This window comes from Bos indicus, chromosome X (assembly GCF_029378745.1).
Source record: "Bos indicus isolate NIAB-ARS_2022 breed Sahiwal x Tharparkar chromosome X, NIAB-ARS_B.indTharparkar_mat_pri_1.0, whole genome shotgun sequence".
NCBI lineage: Eukaryota > Metazoa > Chordata > Mammalia > Artiodactyla > Bovidae > Bos > Bos indicus.
Genome location: NC_091789.1, coordinates 118,917,383 through 118,940,583, shown reverse-complemented (window position 1 = coordinate 118,940,583; position 23,201 = coordinate 118,917,383). Strand labels below are relative to the sequence as shown.

Here is a 23,201-nt window from a genome sequence, read left to right as displayed (position 1 = left end):
CTCAGCTGTTTATGCCAAAATTCTTAGTTTTATCCTTGAATATTCTCTCTATCAACCCACATGCAATTGGCTACCAAATCCTATGAACTCTATACCTTGAGAATGTATTCAGAATTAGAAGCTCTCAGCACTTTGAACGAAACCATTATGTCCAGCTTGGATAGTTCAGAATACAGGTATAATGATAGTGCTTTCCTAATAGGGTTGATGTGGTGACAAGTTATCATAGCAAAAAATTTAGAATGTATCCTGGCACATAATAAATAAGTGGTAGCTACCGCTGCTGCCACTGCTAAGTCGCTTTAGTTGTGTTCGACTCTGTGCAACCCCATAGAGCCCACCAGGCTCTCCCATCCCTGGGATTCTCCAGGCAAGAACACTGGAGTGGGTTGCCATTTCCTTCTCCAATGCATGAAAGTGAAAAGTGAAAGTGAAGTCGCTCAGTTGTGTCTGACTCCTAGCGACCCCATGGACTGCAGCCCACCAGGCTCCTCCGTCCATGGGATTCTCCAGGCAAGAGTACTGGAGTGGGGTGCTAGTATTGTCCAAATGTCACTTATATTCAAAGCATGACTATTTTAAAGGCTTTCTCCTCAATAAAATTATTTTCAGTTTCTGCTGTCTACATTGATTTTTTGTTGTTGTTTAGCTGCTAAGTTGTGTCTGACTCTTTTGTGACCCCACGGACTGTAGGCTGCCAGGTTCCTCTGTCCAGGGGATTTCCTAGGCAAGAATATTGGAGTGGGTTGCCATTTTGTTCTCTAGGGGATATTCCTGACCTAGGGATCAAACCCATGTCTCCTGCATTGGCAGGCAAGAGTTCTTTACCACTAAGCCATCTGGAAAGTCCACATTGCTTTCTACTTTTCACAAATTGAGTAACACATGCCTTATACAAGGTATTTTGGCTGTATTATGTCTTTCCTACTTTTATTACTTTCTAATTTGTTTGTATAAGTCTGACCTGTGTATTCAATTAAAGTTACAAATTACCAGAGCACAGGGACCATATTTTCCATTTCTCTTTTAGAGTTAAAGACAGTATTCAGGCCTCACTATATATGTGTTCGTTTGAAGTGAAAAGCTTAGTTGAAGCTCTGTATCTTAACCTGTTTATGAAAATCAATTTGAATGGAGCCATTGATCCTTTAAGGTTTGTTACATTGTTCTCGAACCATGTGGACACACATTCAGGCCTGAACAGATGTTGTGAGTACTTTGGATTTCTCCCTGTTTATTCTGTTTTACTTTTATTGGTTATTTAGCTGTTAAGAGTAAACAGTAGAGTAACAATCTCTATGTATTCCCGGCCAAGTTTCTCCATGGTTTCCTCACAGTACCTGAGATATCTAACAATAGACAGAGTCCTTTTAGAATTATGCCTAATTTCCCAGATGCCACAGAGCACCAACAAGAACAAGAGCACCAAATGCAAAACCTGTACTCCACTGCTCCAATTGTTCCTCAAAGATGACAATTCTAATCCATTAGTACCAACTAAACAGAAAGTGATTTTGTAAGTCCTTTTGTGATAGGTACATTTTGCATTAAGTTGCACACATTGTCAAAATCTTTTTAGAGAAAAATATCTTGAAAGAAAAATTGGCTCTTGCTCATGGTAAAAGAGAGTTGCATAGAAGCAAATGCTTTTCTCATCATTAAAAATTAAACATATGGCATTCTATCTTTCCAAAATTTTTAGCACCAGGACATGCTTTTAAGTCTTGTGTAACTAAGCAAAGGAAGGGCAGATAGCTTTTACAGAGAAACACTCTATTGCATACAATAATCCAGGGAAACGTGGAAACGGATTACTGCTGAGGGATGGGATTGGAAAATATGGACAAGATGCTTTTCTTTCTTCTTTTCACTTGATACTCCTTTATCCTATTTAAATACGCAATCATGAACATCTTATTATTTTGATAAAGAACAAAAAATCCAGTATGTGGGATCAAGCAAGTTCACACAATTATTCAAGATGGAATGTAATTAAATTTGTACAAATTAACACAAATGCCAGTATACTATTTGGGAAAAATAGGAAACAGATTTGGCAATACTTTGTACATTTTATAAATGGTTAATGTTTTTGATATTGGGAGAACATGCTTTCTATTATAGTATTTTATACTGGGAGAGAAAAGCAGAACCACTGTTCCATATAATTGTTCTGAATGTAAATGTACAAATTTAATAAAACCAACAAACAACAAAACAACACATGTTACATGAGAGGGACCTTAAGTCTTAACCTCCTTTCATTATGTTTGTTAAACCCTAGACATTTCCCTAATGGTGAGAACACCCTTTAATGTTTTGCCTCAGGTTTGGAAAATTCAATTTGGAAATTGGTAATAATTGGTATCCATTAATTAATTATGTGTGATTTACAACACAAAGTTCTTGATTTTTTCCTTGACTGTTTAATTATATGCACTAGAGTTCAGAAATAAGCAGACATGGGTAAAAGTCACTGTAGTAGATTGAACTATATGCAATTGCCAAGGTTTGAATACTTTTACCCACATAATGCCAATTTATAAGGTTTAGTTTAATGTTATCAAAGTACCAACATGCTCATGATTACCATTTTAAGCAAGAAAATGGATAGAGATCAGCTTTTTTAAATGGCAAAAGAGAAAAAAGCAAAAATTTCAGAATTGCAAGGAAGAAAGAAAAACACTATTCATTAAACTATCCTTCACTTAGAGCTTCAATGCTTTTGAATAGTTTAAGTAATAATTCTGAACTCAGAACAAAGGATTCTAAATCACTGAACTAGGATTAGGAAAAAATGAATTCAGCATATTTCATTGAAAATAAAACTCCACATATAACAACAACAAAAAACAATCTAAAAAATAGCATCCTGTTCTTGGTAAAAGCCATGTAGCATGGAAACTTGGAACAACTTAGAGTCTGCATCTTCAATATTAAATATTAAAATAAATATTCATTTGGACATAAAATTAATAGGATAATGAAAAGTTTTACCTGTGAATAAGTAACACGTAGCTTTGGAAATACAGTAAATATGATTGAAAGTAAATAAGATTCTTAACCAAAGTTTCTGTCGAAGCAAATATTTTCAGCTATGTGCATTCTCTTCGTGTAAACTGTTTGTTTTTTTTTTTAAACCATTAGGCTACTTGCCAAATCTGGGAATACCTTTGTGTATATTTTATGTTACCATTAACATTTAAAGCTTGTTTTCTTTTTACTTATAAATATGGAATTTTATGTTTCACCATATCATAAAGGTAATTTTTAAGGAGTATTTACTTGGAAATTTAATTTACAATAATTTTTCAGATTTTAGATATATGATGAAGTAATGTGAGTTTTATAAAATTTAAAATTTGTATAATTATTTACAAGAATCAGGGTCTTTTCCAGTGAGTCGGCTCTTTGCATCAGGTGGTCAAAATATTGGCTCTTCAGCTTCAGTATCAGTACTTCCAACGAATATTCAGAGTTGATTTCCTTTAGTATTGACTAGTTTGATCTCATAATGTAAAGGAGGTTAATTTTGTCTCTTTTTTTGAAAATATTCTTGTCACTAGGAGCTTGATTAATGCTCTGTCCTCTTCAGTCACAGACTTTATATCTGGATTTAACAGACTATCATCCATTCTTTCGTTCATTGAACAGATAGATATTCATCGAGTGCCTATTAACTGTTAGGTACTGTCCCCCCTGATGGCTCAGTGGTAAAGAATCTGCCTGCCAATGCAGAAGATGCAGGTTCGATCTCCGGGTTGGGAAGATCCCCTGGAGAAGGAAATGGCAATCCACTCCAGTATTCTTGCCTGAGAAATCCCATGGACAGAGGAGCGTGGTGGGCTGCAGTTCAGGGGGTTGTAAAGAATCGGACATGACAGTGACTAAACAATGACTGTACTAGGAGTTGCAGATACAGTGGTGAACAAGAAAAACAACTTTTTTTTTCCTATGGTTATGATTATGATGGATATCAGTTATCATAGGGAACAGGTCAAAAGGAGTACATGGCTCTTTTGCACAGCATGCCAAATGGTAAAAATTGTATCTTTTGCAGTTGTTGATTCAGTATCACTGTCTTAATAAATGTAACACTGCAGTTAAACATATATATGTACACAAATGCAAGTATATGTGTTTTTAGAGTTATAAAACCATGCATGCTTGTTTTCACATTTTAAGAAGGCGGAAATAATAGCTTTAGGCGGTTTTAGATAACAAAAATGCCTTGAGACCCTTTGTAACTTGCCTAACAGAAGAGCACACAACTTTCATTTCTAAGGAAAAAGGATTAGAGAAATCCATTAGTAGCTATTGTGACAGCAGTCATTGGGGAGTATATCTATCTTAAAATTGAGAAAGAGAAATTGGAGCACCAAAGACTCAAACTCCAGTTCATTTTCACTCTCTGGAATTTGTCTTTATCTGACAGATGAAGGCAACATCCTATATAAATCTAATCCTTATCCATTTCATGTCCCATCTAGCTACCAGGCACTATGTTAATGACATACCAAATTGGGAAGGGTATTCAATCAAAAGGGATTAAAGAGCTTATTAATTAAATTTTTCTGAGCTTTAAAAGAAAATTTTTAAAAGTTTTATTTACTGACTCTACAGTAAGTTGCCCTTTAAATTATTTTCCCTTCATTGTTTATGGTCCACATGTGAAAAACTGGTCCTAAATACAAGGACAGATTTTGGTTGAAACATTTTCCATAGGAAGATAATGTCCTTCCATAAGTAATAAATCAGTAATCATATATCATGGATCAAAAAAAAGACATAATAGTTGGTCAAAGAACAGCTTCAATAGTTGATGAATTAAAGAAAAGCCTCCATACAACTTAATTGCAACCTCAAAACTTCTATCAGCCTCATGAATTGTAAGTTCTAATGTAGAAGCTTCTGACTTCCAGAATTTATTAGATGGGGGTTATCAAAATAGTCTTTCTAGGAGAATGGGAAGAGGCAGAGTGAGTCCTTAAGGTACATTTTAGCAGCTGCTGCTGCTGCTAAGTCACTTCAGTTGTGTCCAACTCTGTGCGACCCTGTAGACGGCAGCCCACCAGGCTCCCCCGTCCCTGGGATTCTCCAGGCAAGAACACTGGAGTGGGTTGCCATTTCCTTCTCAGAGATGGCAGTAAATTGCTGCATGGGAGTAAAAGTAGGACAACTGCTGGGCCTGATAAAATAATGGCTGGGAGAAAAGAATGAATAATTTCCTATGAAAGAGAGATATGTAAAAGATACAGAGGGAAACTACCAAAGTATACATAAATATGAACTCTAATGCAGTAAATATCTATAATATCTTCACTATAAGAGAAGTGAAAACTGAGGTACTGTATTAATGACTTAAGTATGAATCCAATTATAGCAAAGAAATTAATATTTGTAAAGTAGTTGACAAATATCAATAACAAATCAAGCAAAAAATAAACAGCAAATTAAATCAATCCCAAATCATAAAAGCAGCTGAAAAAAGGAAATATATAACTGAATAAATGTGCTAGTTGAAAAACTTGAACATTCTTTAACACCATACACAATAATAAACTTAAAATGTATTAAAGACCTAAATGTTAAGAGTGGATACTATAAAACTCTTAGAGGAAAACATAGGTGGAACACTCTGACATAAATCACAACAATATCTTTTTGGATCCACCTCCTAGAGTAATAAAAATGAAAACAAAAATAAATAAATGGGACCTAATCAAACTTAAAATCTTTTGCACAGCAAAAGAAAACATAAGCAAAATGAAAAGGCAATTGACAGAATAGGGGAAAATGTGTGCAAAGTGACCAACAAGGAATTAACCTCCAAAATATATAAACAGCTCATGTAGATCAATAACAACAACAAAAACAAATTTTTAAAAAAGGCAGAAAATCTAAACAGACATTTCTCTAAACCGCATGAAAAGACGTTCAGCATCACTAAATACTAGAGAAATGCAAATCAAAACTACAATGAGGAATCATCTCACACTGGTCAGAACAGCCATCATCAAAAAGTCTGTGAACAATAAATGCTGGAGAGGATATGGAGAAAAGGGAGCCCTCCTACACTGATGGTGGGGATGTAATCGGTATAACCACTACGGAGAACAGTATGGAAGTTCCTTAAAACACTAAAAATAAAGCTACCATAAGATCGAACAATTCTACTCCTGGGCATATACCCAGAGAAATCCATAATCCAAAAAGATACATGCACCCCGATATTTACTGCAGCACTATTTATAACAGCAAGACATAGAAGCAATCTAAATGACCATCAAGATAAAGAAGATGTGGTATATACTGATATATATAATGGAATATTCAGTTCAGTTCAGTTCAGTTGCTCAGTCGTGTCTGACTCTTTGCCACCCATGAATCGCAGCACGCCAGGCCTCCCTGTCCATCACCAACTCCCGGAGTTCACTCAGACTCACGTCCATCGAATCAGTGATGCCATCCAGCCATTTCATCCTCTGTCGTCCCCTTCTCCTCCTGCCCTCAATCCCTCCCAGCATCAGAGTCTTTTCCAATGAGTCAACTCTTCACATGAGGTGGCCAAAGTACTGCAGTTTCAGCTTTAGCATAATTTCTTTCAAAGAACACCTAGGTCTGATCTCCTTTAGGATGGACTAGTTGGATCTCCTTGCAGTCCAAGGGACTCTCAAGAGTCTTCTCCAACACCACAGTTCAAAAGCATCAATTCGTTGGCACTCAGCTTTCTTCACAGTCCAACTCTCACATCCATACATGATCACTGGATAAACCATAGCCTTGACTAGACAGACCTTTGTTGGCAAAGTAATGTCTCTGCTTTTCAATATGCCATCTAGGTTGGTCATAACTTTCCTTCCAACGAGTAAGCGTCTTTAATTTCACGGCTGCAGTCACCATCTGCAGTGTTTTTGGAGCCCAAAACCATAAAGTCACCCACTGTTCCCCATCTATTTCCCATGAAGTGATGGGACCAGATGCCATGATCTTCGTTTTCTGAATGTTGAGTTTTAAGCCAACTTTTTCACTCTCCTCTTTCACCTTCATCAAGAGGCTTTTTAGTTCCTCTTCACTTTCTGCCATAAGGGTGGTGTCATCTGCATATCTCAGGTTATTGATATTTCTCCCAGCAATATTGATTTCAGCTTGTGCTTCTTCCAGCCCAGCGTTTCTTATGATGTATTCTGCATATAAGTTAAATAAGCAGGGTGACAGTATACAGCCTTGATGTACTCCTTTTCCTATTTGGAACCAGTCTGTTGTTCCATGTCAAGTTCTAACTGTTGCTTCCTGATCTGCATACAAATTTCTCAAGAGGCAGGTCATGTGGTCTGGTATTCCCATCTCTTTCAGAATTTTCCAGTTTATTGTGATCCACACAGTCAAAGGCTTTGGCATAGTCAATAAAGCAGAAATAGATGTTTTTCTGGAACTCTCTTGCTTTTTCGATGATCCAGCGGATGTTGGCAATTTGGTCTCTGGATCCTCTGCCTTTTCTAAACCCAGCTTGAACATCTGGAAGTTCACGGTTCACATATTGCTGAGGCCTGTCTTGGAGAATTTTGAGCTCAGCCATAAAAAGAACGAACTAATGCCATCTGCAGCAACATGTATGGACCTAGAGATTATCATACTAAGAGAAATAAATTGGACAGAGAAAGACCAAATATCATATTGAGAGAGTCACTTCCTAGGCAGCTTGAGAAAAAGTCCAGGGTCACTGAGGAGGAGAAAGGGGTCTGGGGCTCTCAAGGAGGAGATAAGGGTCAGGAATTCTCAAGGAGGAGGAAAGGACAAATGTTTTTTCCTACATGCCTTAGTAAGGATTATATAACAATAACGTATCCTGCTTGAGGACATGTTTCTCCTTCCTGAAAACCTTCTAACTAATCCTGTTATCTTAAAGTGCATATTATGGGAGTGGGTCTAGTAAGATCTTTACAACCTTGAGACATTATTTTTGATTTACTGTAATAACTAATTAAAAAAGTATATAATTCCCTTGCTAAGACTAGTGAGGGGGGCACTCTCCATCCCCCTTCTGATGTCTATGTCAGAAGCTCTCTCTGTTCCTTTTTATACTTTAATAAAACTCTGCTACACAAAAGCTCTTGAGTGATCAAGCCTGGTCCCTGGCCCCAAAGCGAAATCTTCTTCTTTGGAGATCACGAATCCGACATCATTCACTGTAAGCTATCAATATGATATCACTTAAATGTGGAATTTAAAAAATATGACACAAATGAACTCATTTACAAAATAGAAACAGACTCAACAGACTTTTACAATAAACCTGTGCTTATCAAAGAGGAAAGGCAGGGGGAGGAATAAATTAGGAATTTGGGATTAACATACATACTACTGTATATAAAACAGATAATCAATAAGGACCTACTTTAAAGCACAGGGAAGTCTATTCAAAATTTTGTAATAACATATATGAGAAAAGAATCTAAATACAGCTGAATCACTCTGCTGTATACCTGAAACACAACATTGTAAATAAACTCTACTCCAACATAAAATAAAAATTAAATTAAAATTGAAAAAGAAAATCTTGATTTTTCTGAGAAATCACAAAATGATTACATTATTCCAAATGTTATAGACCAAAAGATCAGATCTTACAATATGGTAATACATTAATAGAAGTCATATTTTTCCATACACCAAACTATTTCATTAGAAAATTTAAGTAGAATTCAAAAAGCATTTGTAATCAAATTTCACTTTGACTTTTTATATGCTCCATGATTATTTAATTTAAAATAATTACAATAATTTTTGCTGGAGTAGTAGTAGCAGTGGTGAAAAATCTAATCCTTTATCTAGCATGGCCCTATATTACAATATACACAAAAACATTGATTATTTTCCTTCAGATATTTTGTTCTGATTTGTATATGCCATGCCTCCATCGATTATCTAATTCTCCTAATACCAAAATAGAAAACCGGTCAGTTTGCTCATGGCATTAGCTTTGTCTTCATTCAAGTGACTGCCATTATTAAATGTGTGGTTAAGTGTGATGAAACAGATTTCAAAGGAGAAGGATTTTGACCAGAGTAATAAGATCTCTGTTACCAGCACTGATGCCCCTGTTTCACAGCAAGACTGGTGTAGAGAAGGCCAAGTTTTCGATGAGAAGGAATCTTACATTCCTAAGGGATCCTTCACTGACTTCACAGGACTCCTAAATTCTCCTGAGTCCGAACTTTGCTGAGAATGGGCTTTTATACAACCATGCTCAGGTTTTTGGTGAACACAGAAATGAACCTTCTATATTCCCTTTGAAAACATTCCCAAATCTGAAAAACCTCTCCTTACCACCCAAGCCCAAGCCACTGGCATCCGTTTTCCAACTGTCCTCCTTGCTTTTACCCTTGGTCTCCTACAGTTCGACTCTCAACAGGGCAGCCACTGTGATCTTTTTAAAGCATAAATCAGATTGTGTCACACTCTTCTTCTCCGAAACCTACAATGGTGGCTATCTTACTCAGCAAGAACAGCAGTCTTCAAATTGGTCCATCAGACCCTCCACAACCTGGATTCCCCACGACCTCTTTGATCTCATGCCCTGCTACCCTCCCCTGGATCATTCTGCTTCAGGCACTCTGGCTTCCCTGCTGTTCACTGATCAGGCTAGGCACACACCCAACACATGGGCCTTTGCACTGACCTACCTACCATGCCTGGACAGCAAGTCTGGCTGCAAGGCTGACTCTCTTCCTTCTCCATATCTTTGCTCAAAAGCCCTTTCTGCCCTATTTAAAATCACAATCCCATCTCTTGCCATTCTACCATCTTCTTCCCCTTCAATAGTTTCATACTCCCTTATTAAACTCTGTTTTTTTTTTTTATATAGCTTCTATCATCTTTAACATACAGCATTTGCTTATTTATTATCTGCTTGTTTGGCTATATTCTGTCTCTTTCTGCCATAACAAAAGCTGTAGTTGGGAGGAGTCCATCAGTTTCATTGACTGCTTTTTAAGCACGTAGAGCAATGCCTGTTATATGGGAAAAGCTTAACAAACACGTTTGAATGAATGGATCCTCACTCCTTACCTTATTGGCTTGTCCCAATAATTCCTTTACGGTCTCAAGTGTCCTGCCTAAAAGCTGAACCAGTCAAAGAAGACTGAACAACTTCGCTGCACAGTCTTTGGATTTTTCAGCTTATGTCAAGCTCTACCCAGTGCTGCTGAGGTTGAATAAGGGTTGCCTTTACTTCTTGATCTTATCTAAACTTGACATTGGGCCCAACTGTCCTGTCAATATCTGTGAGCTTCCTTCATGTGTCTATACTTCTTGTCACTCCTTTGTATACCAAAGACATGAAACATTTTATTCACCTCAACCAGAGCATCTGTGCTATCATTAGTTTAGATGAAACAACTGAAATGATGCATGTCTGACTTCTTTTTTTCCCCTCCATTTCTTTTCCTTTTTCCACCTCCCTTTTCTCTTTCTTCTCTCCTCTTCCTTCCCTCCTCCCTCCCTTTCTCCCTCTTTCCTTCCCTCCCTCTCTTCTTTCCTCCCTTTTTCTCTTACTGAAGTATGGTTGATGTACAACACTATAATAGCTTAAGATGTATAATATAGTGATTCTATATTTTTACAAATTATATTCTATTTAAAATTACTATAAAATAGTTGCTGTACTCTTAATATATCCTTGTACCTATTTATTTTAAATATAGTAATTTGCACCCTTTAATCCCCTACTGCTATCTTGTCCTGCCCCCTTTCCCTCTCCCCACTAATCACCACTAGTTTTTTCTCTATATCTCCAACTGTGCTTCTGTTTTGTTACATTCATTTTTTTTATTTTTTAGATTTCACATATAAGCAACAACATACAATATTTGTCTTTTCCTGTGTGACTTATTTCACTAAGCATAAGGCTAACAGGTGCATGAAAGACGCATGCTTCTTTTTATAGCATCTTTTTAAACTGGCACAGATTCAATAAGAATTCGAATCCAAGACATTTTTTCTACGAACTGTCCATGCCAGATCTCAGTATTCTACTATACCCAGATTCATCCTTGCTATACTCCACATAATACCCTAGAAACCACTTCACGCAACATGGTTGCTTGGGTTTAAATCCTTGCTTGACCAATACTAGTTGTGTCAACTTTGCCAAGTTACTTTATTTCATATGGCTTAAGTTTCTTCATCTATAAGATGTGGATAATAACTTTAGATACTTCATAGAGTCATGAGTATTAGTTAATACATGCTAGTTATCGAGTGCCTAAGCACTGAATACAAATTGATTCTCATTACTGAAGAAGAGAAATTGTAGCTGTCATCCTTATTCTAACTCACACACTTATTTTTGTCCTAATAATTCACCTTTATTCATGCCAGGTCCCAAATGAGTAACTATGGCCTAATTAAGCAGATAATTGATAATTAAAGCTCTGACATAAGAATATTGTTTTTGTACATGTTTCTCATTCAGCACTAGCTATACCTTAGCTGGGCTTCCCAGGTAGCACTAGTGGTAAAGAACCTGCTTGCCAATGAAGGAGATGTGGGTTTGATCCCTGGGTTGGGAAAATACCCTGGAGGAGAGCATGGCAACCCACTCCAGTATTCTTGCCTGGAGAATCCCATGGACAGAGGAGCCTGGTGGGCTACAGTCCATGGGGTTGCAAAGAGTCGTACATGACTGAAGCGACTTAGCACTACACATTCCTTAGCCAATGTGCATGCGAGCTCAGTTGCTTAGTTGTGTCTGACTCTTTGTGACCCCATGGACTGCATGCAGCCTGCCAGGGTCCTCTATTCATAGAATTTTCCAGGCAAGAATACTGGAGTGGGTTGACATTCCCTTTCCAGGGGAACTTCCTGACCCAGGAATCAAACCCATGTCTCCTGCTTGGCAGGTGGATTCTTCCCAGGTGAGCCACCTGGGAAGCCATTTAGCTAGTGTAGCAATATTAAATGAAGATTTCCTTATGTAAATAGGTGTTTGTTTATCTGGTTAGGTCTTGTCAAAATGATTAGGTAGCCTTCTAATTCAATACACTTGTGGAAATCATATATGCTGTATTATTTATACTTAGTTCAGAAATTACTCATTTTAACTATTGTACATTATTTATGTTGTATTGCACTTAAAAAATACGTATGTTAAATCACAGCACTACTTACTACAGTTCTATAATTTGATTCATGCAAATCTGTCAGGAATAAAATCAACCACAATTTAATTTCAAACCGTCTCAACCAGCAGCTGTACAATTTATGCACTGCTTTTCTATTTTTACTACCAGATAATGACAATGATGAATGTCTTTAAGAGGAAATACATATTCATTGAAAAGACTTGAGATCAAAACTATCCCCCTTCAAAAAGCCCATAAAGGTGAGAAGACCATTTGCTTGTTGCAGGAGTCATGGTGAGAGTGAGATGGAATTATACCTCAAACCATCTAATGAGGATTCAAAAATCTAGTTAGATTAAATCTACAATAATCCAGTTTTACAAATCACAGTAATCAATACCATCACAATTGGTATCAGCTATAATACTATTAAATATATCTGCAAGAAAAAATAATTAGCTATGAGTGCAGCCGGGGGCCCATCCTTCTGAGTGTGCCAGGTTAAGAGGTATAAGGACATTCAATTGTGAACAATTGTGAACTTAATAAGTTTAGGGTCACTGCTCTCCTGACCTGTCTGTCCATGAACATGGAAAGGAATGGATATTAGTTCATTAGCAGTGATTTACATGTTGAAGGACAATGATGAACTTACAAACTGTGCTGTCATGAGAAATCAGTTAATGTGAATTATGACAGGAAGGCTGGCAAGTCTCTTTTATCAATTGATTTGAGATTCTTTCTTTCACTGTACCCACGAGTGATTTGACTTTCACTTCAAAGAGAACAAGTAACAGCACCATACCAAATGGATGGAGGAGCTCCAGAGATTCATGTATCTCTTATTTTATTTTAAAGTATAATTTTTTAGCTTATTTGATATAATGCATGAAACTAAACTCAAGTCACTCAAGATATTGCTACTCTGATTTCGAAAACAAACAAATGGCTTCATCTATTTGTAAAGTGAAGCAAATATGTGATATGGAATGAGATACCAAGAAATCATTTTGAGTAGAAAATCCTTTCCCTGATCAGTGCTGTTGAGAGGAAACTTACTGTCTGTCTGTCATCTTACGCTATCTGTACTGGAAAATACTAAGCTCTGGTTACACTAGAATGTTTCGAGTGTGAAATGTATGATCACAAAAATTATCTTTTGTTTACACACAGTAGAGACACAAACTATTATGTGTATTTTCTTGATGCTACATTCATCTTCAGACACTTCCCTCTAAAATTTAAAGTTCTTTATCCTGATTTGTTTTAGTTTGGAATTCAGAAACTTATAGTTGGTGCTATGAAAAAAAGCTGGATTTGGCTGGAGGCTTTTGCCTGGTGATTTTAAATAAAGTATTTTACTGCTTTATATTCGATTACATTCCAAAAGTTGTAGTATGATACTGACACTAATCTGAAATGGAATCTATAAATTATAAGTGGAAAATATAAAACTAAAACCATATACACAACAGATATAATTTAAAACCTCATCTAATTTCCCTTTTCACGGGAAAAGAAAGACAAGCAATGTATCACTTGAGAATAAACTGTTTCTCTAGCAAGGTTTGTGCTTTAGTGAGTCCTTTCTGCCCTGAACAGTAGTATTGGCTTGGGGAAAAACTTCGTTCAGGTTTTCCTGTATGCTGCAACAGAAAATCACAAAGCAACTTTTTTGGCCAACTCAATATAAGAAATTATTATTTTGTGAGTGTCTTCATTTTAGGAAGAAATAACACATTTATTTTAATTTACATTTCTCTTTCTCCACCAGATTTCTAAAGCTAACTCTCTCACAAAGTGTTTTAAGATTTCCATATGTTAACTCAAAATGCCTTCAGTATACATATTTAAGTCAAATATTCTGGTCCAGTAATGATCAACGTAATGATCTTGTAAAAATCTGAATGGAAGTGCTTTGGTTTTACCTTCAGAGATTCCTCTTGTTTGAAGAGATCTTGAAAATCTTTAGCACAGAGGTCGGGAGCACTGAGAAGTTGTTCCACTTCTGAAAGGGCTTGTAAGACGTGAGTGATCTCAGTCAGGTAAGTAGAAGGCACATAAGAAATTTCCAAAGGCATGTCTTCGGTCATCACCATCACTGATTCTTCATGGACAGTGTGCTGGTATAGATATACAAAAGAACAATTCTTTTAGCTTCCTAATATTGAAAAGACCTTTACTGAATTCATATATAGATTCCAGTTTATAGCTGACAGAGGGCTGAAAAGTGGATAAAAACAATGCAAGATGGTAAGTCTCGTAACAAGGTTATCTATTATCATACCCCCTCTTTCAAAAAATATTAGAGCATTTTATAATAAGAGATATGCACACATTAGCATCATGGATAGGAGAATGAAAGACCAACAGTCATAAGGTCACAAGAGGGATAGTTTTACCCCAAGAAACAAATAATCCTTACAACTTTTTTTTTTAATGCAATTCTAATTTGACTGGAAAACTAAGTATGGGGTGGGATGCAGTGGGGGTTGGGGGCAGGCTCTACATCTGTGGTATTCATATCTAAGGGACTTTTTCTAAACTTTTTTCCCCTAATCTTGATTAAGGTACAGGAGGGACAAAGTGGTTTTGGTTGGTAGCTGGCTTTCTATTAAGCAACTTTCTCCTCTAAATTCTCAGCATCAACCCTTCTCTCTGATGCTAGTTTCTTGCTAAGTTAAAGTGCAAAGTAGGGCCCTAGATAAGTAGGATTGAGAATGAAATTCACATTTTAATAAGAACTCCCCCAAACCCAAAGATCCAAGAGAAAACCCGCCTCTCCTCCTGCAATTATGCTTCACTGCCTGCCATTCACATGCTAGGAGAGGGACATCTGGGCCTCAGAGACTGTTTGGACTTGGTCAGGAATGCCTCTTTCCCTATTCTTTATAAGAGCAAGAAATTAACACTATATGGCACACAAATGCAAAAAGATAAATGACCTCTGCTCTCTGTATACTCTATAAGCAGAACAAATTTTGTAATTAAAAATAGTTTCCCAATAACTTTGTTTTGAGTTCATGGACTGCCATCTGCCTGGTGATGTGGTCAGCTGAAGGTTTCCAGTGACAGGGTCTCTGGGAGAGTTCTGACAATAAGCATGCTAACATAGTCACTTGTTACTGAACAGCCTTTATGAGGAGACCATCCTCATTTTTGCAGTAATGTAATTAAATGCAGTTTAGGATCCCAGACTGAGCATGCACAAAGATGAGTAAAAATATAAGCTGGTCTATTTATGTTTTCTTTTTGATCACTCAGGTCCAGGATTTTTGTACACATTTCTCAGATAATACAAAAACAAAATAATCCTAATTCAGATGGCTCATCTATTTATGACATTGCAAATTCATAGAATTACACAAATTAGCTGACATTACAAAACTGTACCTTTTACAAAGTTTGGTTTCCTGCCAAATATATGACAGTTATTCTTTCTTGATGAACGGAATGATAATCGAAGTGCACTTATAATTTTAGATTTAAAATAACAGGATTTTGGGCTAGAGTTGGAAGATTTCATTCCTTCTACTGTCTTCATACCTAGTATCTAGTCATCACAGATAAGAGAAGTTAAGTGATGAATATCAGCTGAAGAGCGAGAGCTAAGGGATGATCTTGTAAGCTTTTATGAGAAATAGAATATTTGGAAAATTGTCAACTCATTTTCAAGAAAATTCAGTTATACATTTGAGTGTTATCATTTATTATAAATGCTAATAGACACAATAATTTTCAATACAGAGAGATGTATTGTAATTTTCATATACAATGAATGGAGACTCTTTGTAAAAGTAAACCAAGAGACTTGGGTATTTGGAGATTTAGTTTGCTCTCTATCCCTTAAAATACATTGTTCCTCTTGACACAGTCATGCAGGTCTATAATAAATAAACTATATATACTGAATACCTTTCAGTTTAGTTTTAATAAAAATTTCAGACAGTTATTAAAAAATCAGTGTAATTGGAAGTATCGTGTTCATTTTCTCTTCTTTATGCAAAACCGTGCACTCATATTCAGATTTTGCCTTTTCATTTGAATTTCATTAACTCTACCTTGAATAATTATATCCTTCCGAATTCTGATGTGTACAAATCCTGTCTAACCTTTTGAAAATCAACTTGCTTTTGTTAATGTTCTTTACCACCTTATATCATTATAGATATTCATGCATCATTAGCAAGGAAGTGCTGTAGCCATACTAATTCACTTTATTCCTCTCTGTTCACATTCATTTCTAATGATATATACCCAAAAGAATACACTACGCTCATTTTCCTGGAATGAAAATCAAGAGATGTGGAAGAAAGCCCTAAAGTACCTATTTTTATTAGCAAATGGAAAGCTCAATTGAAGTTTAAAAAGGATTATTATGGGACAAAGTTATGATTTTTAACACCTAAAGTTGAGATGAAAACTGGTTTCAAATTTTGAGCTCTGTAAATAGGCACAGGTATCATTCATAAAGTTTTTAATAAACTTCTGTTTCTCTAAAATTTATCACTTTTTTGTACTACTTAAAATTTGATTCCTGAAGGGCCACATTCCATGCATGAAATACAGACAATCCTGTTTTGAAACAAATGATGCGTTATATCTAAGATTTTAAAACAAAATTTTTTCCTCCATGATTTAATAGACTTCTCTCTCCTCAATATAAAAGTTTCAAATGGGTTGTGGTTACTGGCTCATTTATGACTTATGAGGTCAAAGAAATTCAAGAAGAAAAATGCACTATATGCCATATCATTATGATATATTCTTTAAAAATACCTCTATATCTAATATAAATGTGGTATATAGAAAAATATGTCAACAAATTCAAAGCCTAACAAAACATAGACAAATACCTGGACAAAAAAAGTAATGCTGTGATGGAACACTAATTTTTTTTTACTTCATTAGTGTTAATAAGAATGAAGATATGCCAAATATTTAATACAAGATTATTTATAAATAATTTAAAGTGTGCTATCATATGAAAACCTGTTTATATTTTGTCTTTCAAAAAATAGCATCCTTAATTATTACAAATGATTTAAAAATAATAATACAATGGTATATAAATCCCCAAATGGTTTACAGGTTTTTACAGAGGTTCTGATGGGCCATAGATAATATGGTAATGGGAAAAGACTTAAGTTATTTAAGACAGGCAACTTTCTCTCCTAGTCTCAAAGTCTTTAAAAAAGTTTCCTTCTAATAAGATGGGCAATTGAGTCATTTGCATTTATTTCTCTTTGACCATGTATAGAAATTATAGCCCTAAAAAGGCAAATCAAATAATCAAATTTGGCAAAATTAATCCATCTAGAGAAAGAAGACTCAAATAGTATGGCATACACACACACACACACACACACAAAAAACAAGAATATGACACAGCTAAGATAGGTAAGGGTTTAGTCTTTTCTGTTCACAGTTTTGGATACAGATAAATGGCATGGCAATACTATCATTCTGACCAGACTCAGCCTTGCGTGCTTTCAATCAAGTCACTGGGCAGAATGACCTTATATAGTAAGCCTAATCCGGAAGTTGGTGATGGACAGGGAGGCCTGGCGTGCTGCGATTCATAGGGTCGCAAAGAGTCGGACACGACTGAGTGACTGATCTGATCTGATCTGAATGAGATCACAAGAGTTGGTTATGAGCCTCGATAAAGAAAATAGCAACAAGAGAACATTTTCTCTTGGCAATTTCCATCCCTCTTCACTGCATTATCAAGAACTGTGCTTATGTGAAGCCATGTCACACAAAAAAGGGGGGATCAATCTTTGAATAATCATAAAGCAGTTCATGAACACATTTTATTAAGCTTATAATTTACCCCTTCTTCCCGGGTAGCTCAGACAGTAAAGAATCTTCCTACAGTGCGGGAGACCAAGGCTGGATCCCTGGGTTGGGAAGATCCCATGAAGAAGGGAATGGCAACCCAGTCCAGTATTCTTGCCTGGAAAATTCCATGGCCAGAGGAGCCTGGTGGGCTACAGTCAATGGGATCACAGATTTGGGCATGACTGAGCGACTAACACTCACATTTGGTTCAAAAACAATAAAACACACTACATACATAAAATAATTAGGATAAAGTATTACAGAAACTCATTCCTTATATCTATATTCATTTTCTAAAATTAGAACAAACTTTCCGTGTAAGGCAAGCTGGCAGGGAAAGAGATAATCAGTTGGAGCTGGATATAGTAGTCTTTCTTTAAGAACATCCTACTTCCAGGAGGCCAGGTATATGTAGTGTCCGTTGTAAAGGGTCTGGTTGCACCTGTTCCTTGATCTGCCTTGTGTTGATTTTTCCCTTCCACATCATCAGATTTACTTAATTCCTTAGGGCCAAGCTAAATTTCCATCTAATTAAACTGATAAACTAAATGTCGATAATGTGTTAACAGCTTATAGTTGTTTAAAGTGTTATCCTTCACAGGATAATATTTACATTTTAATAAGGATTTCTAATGCATTAACATAAATTAGTAACTTGGTAGAAATCTAGTCACTAAGCCTGTGAGATAAATGACAGAAAAGGCTTTTATTCCCACCAAGGAAAGCACCAACACATCAGCACTGACATATATGGCTGACCTCACGAGAAATCACCAGTAAAATAACATGAGAATTAAACAGATAAGGCTATATACCCTAGGTACCTTACAATATAAAATAAATTCAGCAGACACTCATGCATAATATCTAGCCTAGCCTATAGTAGGTATTCAAGAATATTTATTAAATAAGTGAAGAAACTATCAACTTAAAAAGATAATTTTTAAAAACACATATTTGGCTACAACTGCTGAGATCTACAGTCATAAAATAATTTCCATTTTTAAATTCCCAGAATTCAAACACAAATATTTTCATTTCATAATATAATCTTCATTTGTATAGATTTAAAAGGTATTTCTGATTTAAATATACAGCATTTTTCCAATTTAATGCACACAAACTAAATGCTATTGCAGGTATGTGTCTTGGTTCAACTGTCTCTCAGATTTTAATGTAACTCATATGTGAACAAAATAAGCCATTATTTGAGGTACAAATAATTTTAGAAGATATTTATTTTAGCTTCTTCATAGAGGTCCACACTGCTTATTAGCAAATGGAAGTGTGTGAGAAGGCTTGCAGTCAAGAAATTTTTTTCCTTTCTAACTTTTTCCAAAGTCTCCACATAAAACTTATAGTTTATATATCTAGCATAAATATTTTAATAGCAAACTATCCTAATACCAGCTTACGGATACCTGGCACAGGAATTTTTTCATATGTACACATGTGATAATGAACACACATATACACATACTGAATTTAATGTGAAAATAAAATTAACACAAGAAAAAATAAGTATGGAATTACTTTAACTTCTGCAAATATGTCACTCCACTACACTATATCATTTAATTTCTATTATCTTGTGGATCTTCCAATTTGAGTAGATTTTATAGAACAGACTTACATTATTATTAATTTCTATGCTATAATTCTCAAGCATCTCAGAAAATTGGGCCAGCTTTTAAGTTTATATTATTTAATGTGACAACTAACTAACTATACCTGAATACGCATGTGTCATAATTCTGTTTTTGAATGATTTTTATTAGAAATGTGATAGTTAAAAAAACCTATAACTCTGTTCAATATAGCAGTCCTTAGTCACATGTGACAATTCAAATTTAAATCTAACTTATTTAAAAGGAAATACAATTAAAATTTTACTTGCTGATGAGATTAAAAATATGGTATTCATTTTTTATAATAAAGTCAATAATGCAAAAGCTAAAATCTTTACTTGTGAAAATGTTTAACACTAGCATTGTATCTATCAGAAAATATTTCTTGTAGTTTATCTAAATTGATAGTTTTCCTCATGAAGGTGATGTAGACTGACTAGTAAATCTAATTTAAGATGTCAAACACTAAAAATTCAATTTGTCATTCTACTACAGCAGATTGATTTTACTGAACTGCTAACATACATGGTTTTCATATATAATAGCCTCAATCTCTAAGTAACCACACCAACTCTGATAAAGTTACTTTATGAAAACAATTATAAAGTATAGAAATTATACATGCATGATTTACCTGCTGAGCTTATTAATTTATGCATTGTATGTGTGTATATGTGTGTGTGTGTGTATACAAACAAAATGTAAACATCAATGTAACAGGAAAATTACTTCATATACACATGTTTTCTGTCTCCCTCACACCTAAGTAGATTTAACCTTCAAATAACCATGACGAACTACTAGAATCTAGAATATATGTATCCGGGACTCAAATAACAGAAAAAGAGGTGTAGGTGGAGAGAGAAAGATAATGAACCGGTGGTTTTTGAAAGCTATGTGATCTCTGGCACAGTCTGGGATGAAACTATGGATTTGGTGATTTCCAGATGTGTCTATGGGGTCATTTGTGGACGATAATTTAAGATCTATTTGGCCCAGGAAGGATTAAGTGCCCGTTGGTTTGTTTCACACAGGCATTACAGGGCAGTAGCTGTACTACTTGGTGAGGGCAGCTTTAACCACTGCTTCTTGTTTTAGAGATCAAGATGCTTTCCCACACATGATTATTCTGGGAGGTTCTGGCTTGTTAACTCATTGTTCACCAGATTAAAAAAAATAAAAACTACTGCCATTATTTTTGCTGCTTCTCAATCAACACTATATAGTATGTCTCTCAAACCTGATTTACATTTATGCTAACAGCTTTTCTACTCTTTTAAGCATGAGGAAAAGAACACAGGCCATTTCAAGAGGCACAGGGATTCAAGAAGGGAAACAAAGCTGAGTCCATGCAGGCAATATACTAGAAGAAATGGAAGAGAGATCTTATTTTAAAAAAAAAAAAAAAAAGGGAGAAGCATTAAAAAGATTACACTAAAATACAGAAAGCCTGATACCTGGTTTTAAAAAAGAAATCAATAGGTGTTTTTGGAAATACAATAGTAACTGCTAAAAAAACATGGGTTCTAAGTGATCAACCAGAGGAAGTATTTCACAGCATACAGAAGAATGGAAGGACACTATAATCATAAGTGTAAAGATAAGAGACTTGGAGGACAGAATAAGAACATCTCACATGGAAAGTATATAAATATCAGAATGAAAAAAGAGATGGAAGAGAAATAATAATTTAAATAATAAAAAAAACTTTCATGAGCTAAAAATATTACTGATTTACAAAAGTTAAAAATGTTGCTCATGTACTAAGAAGGGTAAAAGAATTTAAAAAAAAGATACATATTTAGAAACACTGGTAATATCCTAGTGAAAAGTTTGAATTCTGAGGGATAGGGTGGGGGATACTTTACAGAGTTAGAGACAAAGAGGACAATTTAAGTATATGTATAAATTTAAGTGTGTGTGTATATACACACACATATATATTTACATATATAAACTTGGACCAACCCTGTATTTCTCAGTGGCAACAATGGAAGTTAGAAGGCAGCGAAAGTTAGAGGACAATGGAAACTAGAAGACAGGGGTCCACAACATATAGAGACTAGTGAAAGAAGAGGAGAGAGGTTCAAGAATGCTATTATTATCCAATGAATCCATCACTTTGACAACAAAACAAAGGCAGTTTTGAAAATTTAAGCATTAAAAGGGTATATACATCTTAATAAATTTTTATGAGAAAATTTTTCAGGTATTTCAACCAAATGAAAAATATAGTAAAGATTTACAAACAGGAGGAAATAAATAAAGAGCACAAAGAGTGATGAACAGTATATTCTGCGAAGTGCTTGATTAAATTCAATGTGATGGTGGTAGTTTAATTGTAATTTGAGTGATAATATGCCTTCTTGAACTGGATGCTATGAGGGGAAAAAAACTGTAGTTAAAGACTAAATTACAAATTTTTTTTTTTATAGGATTTTATCTTGGCTTGAAAAGAATGAGGAGTTTTGAACAAATCATATTGGTGGGGAGAGTAATGTTCTCATTTAATTTTTGTGTAAAACTACAGAATTATAGGTTTAAAATTATTAAAAATGGGAAAACGTCAGAGACAATTATTAATGTGAAAATAAAATGATGAATCCAGACCAGAAAAAAAAAAAAGAGGGAAAGGAAATTTTATCATCAATCTATGGGAGTAAAAAAAATTAGACATCCAGTCTACTTCCTCCTATTAGAACATCAAGACATCACAGATATGAAAAGCTCTCCATCTTCAGGGAAAGAGATTCCATAAATGTCCCTAATAATCCAAAACAGTGCTAACTACTTTTGCTTCATTTCAAACTGTGGTGTTAGAGAAGACATTTGAGAGTTGCTTGGACTACAAGGTTGTCAAACCAATCAGTCCTAAAGAAAATCAACCCTGAATATTCATTGGAAGGACTCATGCTGAAGCTGAAGCTCCAATACCTTTGGCCTGGAAAAGAACCTGATGCTGGGAAAGATTGAAGGTAGGAGGAGAAGGAGACAACAAAGGATGAGAGGGTTTGATGGCATCACTGACTTGATGGACATGAGTTTGAACAAGCTCCAGGAGATAGTGAAGGACAGGGAACCCTGGTGTGCTGCAGTCCATGGGGGCGAAAAGAATCAGACATGACTGAGTGACTGAACAACAACAAGGACCCTCCTGCTGAACAGGGAGCCCACTTTCTTTTATTCTCTTCCACTTATGGAGTGGTCCTAAGAGTCTGCCCTTAACTTCAAAATTATCTGTAGTATATGGAGGGATGCAGTAGTGTTCAATAAGGGTAGTGAATTACAAAAGTACAAACAAAGGACAAGAGCAAATAACAACCATAAATTATGAAAGAAGGAATTTGTACAACTATATGGCTATAAGAATTATTGTAACAATAATGAAGCTGGTTAAACTTCCCCATTAAAAGATGAATACTGTCAGGGTGGTTTAATTAATACTGTCAGGGTGTTCATGAGAATTTTTTTTTTTAAAGGCTCAATAGCATATAATATAACGATACATGATGTTATGTCATGGAAATAATTTACAAAAAGTTAGAGTCGAAATGGTAATGTCAAATGAAATATAGTTCCAGGGCAAATGGGTCCAAGATTAGCA

The 23,201-nt window shown here is 35.3% G+C and overlaps 1 protein-coding gene across 9 annotated transcripts in view; it reads right to left on the bottom strand.

The window, feature by feature from the left end:
* Nucleotides 1-23,201, bottom strand: part of DMD (dystrophin) — a 2,362,639-nt gene that overhangs the window by 1,277,326 nt on the left and 1,062,112 nt on the right. For all 9 annotated transcript variants that reach the window (XM_070783459.1, XM_070783466.1, XM_070783462.1 and 6 more), the window contains one exon: nt 14,054-14,248. In XM_070783459.1, the coding sequence (XP_070639560.1) occupies nt 14,054-14,248 (195 nt within the window). The remainder of the gene's footprint in view (nt 1-14,053; nt 14,249-23,201) is intronic.